General features: G+C 44.8%; 1 protein-coding gene across 1 annotated transcript; it reads left to right on the top strand.

Moving 5' to 3' along the window:
* The first annotated feature begins 39 nt into the window (after window positions 1-39).
* ATP5MK (ATP synthase membrane subunit k) lies at window positions 40-4,594 on the top strand. The gene is made up of 4 exons (XM_045022939.1): window positions 40-191; window positions 2,254-2,351; window positions 2,439-2,533; window positions 4,498-4,594. The coding sequence occupies exons 2-3, from the start codon at window positions 2,265-2,267 to the stop codon at window positions 2,529-2,531; spliced, it is 180 nt and encodes a 59-aa protein (XP_044878874.1). The 5' UTR covers window positions 40-191; window positions 2,254-2,264; the 3' UTR covers window positions 2,532-2,533; window positions 4,498-4,594.
* Window positions 4,595-7,054: the final 2,460 nt, after the last annotated feature.

Here is a 7,054-nt window from a genome sequence, read left to right on the forward strand (position 1 = left end):
ATCGGCTGATGGGCATCTTCCACAGCCAATCCTCAGTCCCCCAGTTTACGTCATCTCCTCAGATAAGGACCGTGTTGTCCAATCCGGAGAGGCGTGTCTGCGCGGAGGCGGGATTTCCCAGCGCCATCTTGCCTGTGGACTTGGAGTCGGCGAAGGGCACGGAGGGGCTATTGCGGGGGAGCGCGCGGCAGGTGAGGGCGGCTTAGGGCCGCGATCTCTACGCGTGTGGCTGGCGCCGCTAAGGCCTCTCCCCAGCCGGGGCCGCGGGCGGGTGGCCGGTCCCGGCGGGGGGTGCGCGCGCTGGATCCCTGCGGCTCGATGCCCCCGAGGGGCTGCGGCGGCCCGGGGAGCCCGGTGCCATAACGCAGGGGGCCGCCGGTGACCCCTTGTCTAGGCCGCGATTCCCAGCGCGGCCGCCCAGGCTCCCGCTGCCGGCGAACCGGGCGGGCTGATGTCCCCTGACTGCGCAGCTCCGCCTGACCGCCCCCGGCCCGTGTCTGGCTCGCGCCACAGCGGGGCTGGGCAGGCCTGGGTCGGCGGGAACGGGGGCTGCCTGGGCAGGGCTCCAGCTCTGTGTCTGGGGGCGGCTGCCCGCTCCCTACCGCTCCCCCGGGGCCCCGCCTCGCTCTGTGGCTGGAGCCCGAGCTCCATTCGGATCTTGCCGCTGGGCCCAACAAACTGATTCCATGAAGCTGCCACAAGAGCATTTGTAGGTGCCTGGATTCACTTGGCCGCCCAGCCTCGTAGCTGTGCTGTCGCCTTTCCCGCAGAATAACCCACAACGCGCTCAGCGTACTCAGAGAAGCAACGCTTGGAGCCCAGGAGGGGGAATTCCTCCCGTTTATGTTAGTTTTTGGTTTATAGGAACTTGTAGATAACGTCAGTCTCGTGCCAGTGGTTCAGAAATGGGCTTCTTGTTGCATCTGGGATGGAATGAGTTGCGGCAGTGAAGTTGTGGGTGCATCTGGCTTTTTAGTGCAGTAAGTGGCAACACCGGTCCTGGGAGATGATGAAACTTGGAGTGTGGTGGAGCAGAACTGGCTAAGAAGGGCAGCTGGAATTTTCCAAGAAGCAGAACCTGCCTATTAATATCTTTGTTCCAAATGATCTACAAACCATCAGACATAGTAACTCTATCTAAGGCCTTTTTGACAATAGTGACTGTTGGTGTAAGATCCCCTATGAAAGGGAAAGGATGGGAAGAGTGATGATCCTGCCTTTTCAAACCTATGCTGAGTTGGTGACCCTTATCCTTAGGCTGTAAAGCTACTGGAAATGCATTTTGGGAGGGAGCTCACTGAGAGTTAGAGTTCTCCACTGCTACATACCAAAACCTGGGGAAACTCCAGATTTACACCAGAGACATAGATTAGGAACAGAATGGTGCATCAGCTGTCTTGATGGTGATGAAGTTCTTCTGGTAGTAGCAGTAGATGAGAAGAGGCACTTATTGACAGTGGTAATGGAGTGACTTCATCTGGTGAACCACTAAAGTTGTGTGGCAGGTTTGCAGTGGGCTGAACCCTAGTGTAAACACCAAACATTTGTCCTGGGAAAAATGTAGAATTCCTAGACTAATACTCTACAGTAATATTGAGTTAACTGGAGTTACTGCAGGATCACAAACCCATGCTTAGACATGGTCAGGGACCAATAAAATGTGGTGGGATCTTTCAGTAATCTGGTAAACTAATTTGTGGGATTGCTAGTCTATAATCAGGAGGCATTCAGAACTGAAATAGCAGAGGTTTATCTTTGGTAGGGATTGTGGTGCATTGCTTTTTTTCAATGTATCTATAGCCAAGTATTTCAGTTTTTTTCATGAACTCTTTGAGAAATCTTCATTTTCAAAAAGGGAGAATGGAAATGTACATCTAAAAATTCACCCCAAAGTACTTCAAAAATCATAACCATGTTTCACAAATCTCTTGGTTTTTCCCTTTCATACATCTACAAAACCCCTCGTTATTTAGTAATTTGCCTTTATTTGCTTTCATATACCCTATACCTCTGCCTTTAATCAGTTGCTTTCTGTTTCCAGATAGAGCAATCCTAAATGCACAGGAATCTACTTGTATATCCAAGGCTCTGTTAAATATAATTAATAAAAGTTTCAATAGCTGGCACTGGGAGCCCCAAATGCAAAACCTACTGAGGCAGCACTGGAAGTAATCATTGTACTAGTCATCTGCTGAACTATCCAGCATATACACCTGAATATAGACATATTAACTTGTCCTTCATTGCATCTAGGACCAGCAACCATGGCAGGACATGACTCTGGAACACAGCACAAGTTCACTGGTATTCACAAATACTTCAATTCCTACACCATAACAGGCAGAAGGAATGTATGTATTAGTTAACTTGCCCTTAACAGTCACACTTCAAGGGTGCTTTAGAAGGCATCTAAGTTTAATTTTCTTTTTTCTTTCTAGTGTGTAGTAGCTACATATGCAAGCATTGCCATGGTCATCTTATATTTCAAACTAAAGCCTAAAAAACAAACTCCAGCGGTGACAGAAAAATAGTGGTAAGTGGCTGGCTTTTATAGCACCCAAAATAATTCAGTCCCTTCTCTCCCCTTCCCCTAGCAAGTAGGGGTGATGGCAGATGTGAAGAACATGTAGTGAGAGAGGCTATTAATGGTGGTGAGGTGTGCAGGATGAGGCGCCAGGTGTGAAGAGACAGGACTGGCATAGGGACAGTTTGGAGGGGGGGAGGGAAATGAGCAGAGTTTATGCCACTAGAGCACACTCCCCTCCAGAGCCTTGAAGGGAACCCAAGATTCCTGAGTCTCTCCATTCTCCTGCTGTCACCAAATATCTGACACCCCCCCCTCCCGGCAAAGTCTCATCCCCCTCTAGTGCTGGTCACAACCTCCTACTGCTATCAGTTACCCTGTTAGCTGAAGTGGCAGAAGTCCATGCAGTGGTGATGAACCATCTGAGTGTTAATTTGATGCCACATGATGGCATTTCTGGGGTTTTCAGTTTGCTTTTTTAAAGAACATAGGAAACTACTCACAAACTACACTAAAAGAACATTCAGGTTGCAAAGTCAAGTACTCAAAATTAGGAAATGCCCAAACTAAGGTTGCCTGTACAACCTTAATTTGGCCCCATCTTATGTTACCATTTAATTACCTGATGCCATGTGTTTTTCCCCCCTACAGGACCCCTGCCTCATTCATTGCACAGAATGGATGTTAGTCATTTAACAAAATAGCTGCTCATTAAGTGAGCACTATTTATTCTGTACAGTGAAAGAGGCAGGGGTCCTGTGGAAAAATGTGATCACGTAGTTAGGACTGCATTCTGATGCACAGGTGCAAGTGGGTTGATTTAAGGCTGCACAGGTAACCTTACTGCTGGCATTTCCTAATCTTGAGTGCTTGACTTTGTAATGCAGTGTTTTAACTAACTTTTTTTCTATGAGCTATGTTTCTCAGCCATAATGAGAAAATGAATATTCTGATAGCCTTTTAAAAACCCTAAATTTTAGGCCAAATTTGATATGAGCTCTTTAAACATGCTATGCAGTAATAGAAGTACACCTCTACCTTGATATAACGTGACCCGCTATAACACAAATTCGGATATAACGCAGTGCTCCAGGGGGGCAAGGCTGCGCACTCCAGTGGATCAAAGCAAGTTCGATACGTGGTTTCACCTATAGCACGGTAAGATTTTTTTGGCTCTCAAGGACAGTGTTATATCGAGGTAGAGGTGTACTTGCAGTTCTTAACTGCTGAATAAAACCATCACTTAACATATGAACATAGTTTGGCTTTCTGAGCACATTTATCAAGACACAAACTGTTGCATTCATGCAAAGCGCTGTCCAATCTGTATTATGGAAAACTTTAGTCCTTTAAAGAGAACTATCACAAAAAGCCTAGACTTAAACTTTGGCCTTAGTACATAAAATACTTGAAAAGAGCTAGATGTAGAAATGGATCAGTGAAGTAGGGTTTAGGGGTCTCCTGCTCAGCTGTCCACTGCATGACTGGCATTCTCTGTTCAAGGCACATTACAGGACATTCTTCTTAAAGTTGCTTACCTCAACTTCTTTTTTTGGGCGGGCGGGGGGTGGGAGGGGGAGAACTACCTAGACCAGGGGTAGGCAACCTATGGCACGTGTGCCGAAGGCGGCACGCGAGCTGATTTTCAGTGGCACTCACGCTTCTCGAGTCCTGGCCACCGGTCCGGGGGCTCTGCATTTTAATTTTAAATGAAGCTTCTTAAACATTTTAAAAACCTTACTTTACATACAATAGTTTAGTTATATATTATAGACTTATAGGAAGACCTTCTAAAAACGTTGTAATGTATTACTGGCACATGAAACCTTAAATTAGAGTGAATAAATGAAGACTCAGCACAGCACTTCTAAAAGGTTGCCGACCCCTGACCTAGACCCTAGCTAGTAGCACAGAGCAACATTTTGCTTGTTTGAAAGTCATGGTATTAATCTAAATCTTTTCTCTCTCTGCAGGTTGCTGGTATGTGTGTTAATATTGGATCTCGTATTGCAATGGAAACAGGAGTTGATGTACTATTATGTACATTTCAATAAAACAAACAAAACATCATTGTTCAAGTTATTTAATAGGAAAAATACAAGACTGTATAAAGTGGAGATGCAGGTGACTTTTTTCCACCTCTTGAAACTATACTACTATCCTGGTGGAGGTAAAGTGCTCTTGGGCTATCACATTTGTATAAAACAAGGCTGACTGTTCATAGTTGAGTGAAGGAAGCATAATTAAAACCATCCTAAAATGTGTACTTAACACCAGTAGTAACTCACTCATGAAAGAATGTAAAGGTATTTAATAGAGCTTCAAAGGCTCTTGCTGACTAGTGGTGCAACGGGGGAAGCAGCTCCTTAAAATTATTTCATTAAACCAAGTTTAGTGTTTGACATACTTTAGCCTTGATAGACTTGACTCTTACACTGTTCAGACAAGCAGGGGTTGGTGGTGTGTCTTTACCAAAGAGCTTTCCTCTCTGTTAAGGTGTTCAAAAATTCCAAACTTACAGAATTCTAGTTTCTCCATGTTTTACTGCCTGGGTATATGGTTAGGTCCTGATTGTTCTACTTCTCTAGTCACCCAAGGACAAGCTGGTTAGTTCTGACCACATGGAGCTTGCGCTGGCTACTCTCTTCACATGTGGTTGCTCAGTTGTTCTTTAAGGCCATTTTCCATTGCATTAGGGCCTCCTTTGTAGGGGTGGGTAAGTAACTGCCTGACCATGGAAATAGATGCTTGGCAGCTCTAAGGATGGCATCCAAAATCAGGAATCTCCCAGGAGTCAAACTAAGGACAGCAACTTCATTTAAGAACTACCCCTTCAAAATAATCCTGGGGGCTAAAGTAGACCTAGTGCCATTGCTCTCAACTCCAGCAACACTCATTGAGTGGATTGCTTTGTTTCCCCACCTCAGTCTATTAGAGGTGATTCATTTTCATTATTGCTAACTCCAAGATTTCCAAAATCATAAGTTAACTAGAAATTTCATAGGATCATTTTAAAACTCATGGTGCTTTAATCAAACATTTAAGATGTTTGGACTGTCCTGATTATTTAACCTGTAGGGGGACCTACCTTTCCCTTGATGGGTGAGCATTTGAGGGTCAATATTCAGTTTAAATGTACCCAGAACTGTAAGTCTCCTCTCTCCCCACCTTGGAAGGGACATTTACCCTTTTCTATCCTCTGGCTGTACATTGGTGGCTGCCTCATTAGTTCTTTCCTGTCCTTATCCGCTCCTCCTATGCTACCTCTACTCTTTCATGTTCCTTCTGCCTCCCCCCCATACCCTTTTTCCCATTTTTGCACATCAGAGCTCATGGGGATTACATCAAGCCCTGCCCCTTGCTGCATTGTCAGCAGGAGGGACTGAACCTCTGACACTGGTGCTGACTTCTTCCTGAGCCAAGACACCTGCTAGAGCAGTTCATAAATCTGCTAGTGTTACATCCTCAGCCACCACTAGAGGGAGACAGCACCACACAATTACAACTGTGATGAACATCCCACCTGGAAATGTTTGACAAAACAAATTATAAAGATTTATGGCCTTGCAGCTGTAAATACAGAATTATGTAAAAAGATTTTTCCAGCTAGGATAAAGGTGTAAAACTGAAATTTAGGCAAAGCTGGTTTTAAGTTAGAGTGACTAAAAAAAGTAAAAATTTTCAAACAGTGAAAAGATGCTTCTCAGCCCTAATGAGAAAATGAATTGTCTGATTAACCCCAACCCATCCCCCACAAAAATTTACCTGGAACACAGGATTAAGGAAAAAAAACAAGTGTTTTGCAAAAGTTGGGTGGGAAGGTAGCAGGGCTCAGACTGGAAACTGGTTTCTAGTCTTAATTATGAAACAATTACAACTCCATAATATGTGAATTCTAGAAATAATGCAATGAACCAAAATTTTGCCACCTGTACTCTCATAGCTCACCTGTTGCAGGTCAAAGGTGTGACTGGGGGGCAGGGGGAGAAGTAGGAGGGAGCCTGCTCTGCGGTATCATCCCTGTCCATTCCTTTTCAAGCTTTCCTACCATTTTATAAAATGAGGATGAAAAAAATGTGTTGGGTAGAAAAACAAAAAGGAAGAGTCTGGATATGGTAGGAGGGGAATGGGCTAAGTGCATTTCAGGGCTCGGGGGGGGGGGGAGAATAGAAAGGGCAATTTGAAAAGGAGAAGTGAGAAAAGATTATTGAAGTTAAGAAGATCACACTCTCGCTTCACCCTTGTCCACTCTCTTATTTTCTCCAAACCTCTCCCCTCCTTTCCACACATTTTGAATCCAAACCAATTTAGTCTCTCTCCTCTCCCACCACTTGTTGCTTGTCAAGTAGGGACATTACAACCATGTTATACATAACTGATGTCAGAGAAAGGGTTAAGGTGGCTTTTTGTGGGGGGGGGGGGGGAAGAGATTGTCTACCGTATTAAGTGTTAGGTTTCATGCACAATGTTCTCCTATTTAAAACAGTTATTAACTGTATTGCTCTTCATACTAAATCACTTCTCTTGGGA

This window comes from Mauremys mutica, chromosome 7 (genome assembly GCF_020497125.1).
Source record: "Mauremys mutica isolate MM-2020 ecotype Southern chromosome 7, ASM2049712v1, whole genome shotgun sequence".
NCBI classification, from domain to species: Eukaryota; Metazoa; Chordata; order Testudines; family Geoemydidae; genus Mauremys; species Mauremys mutica.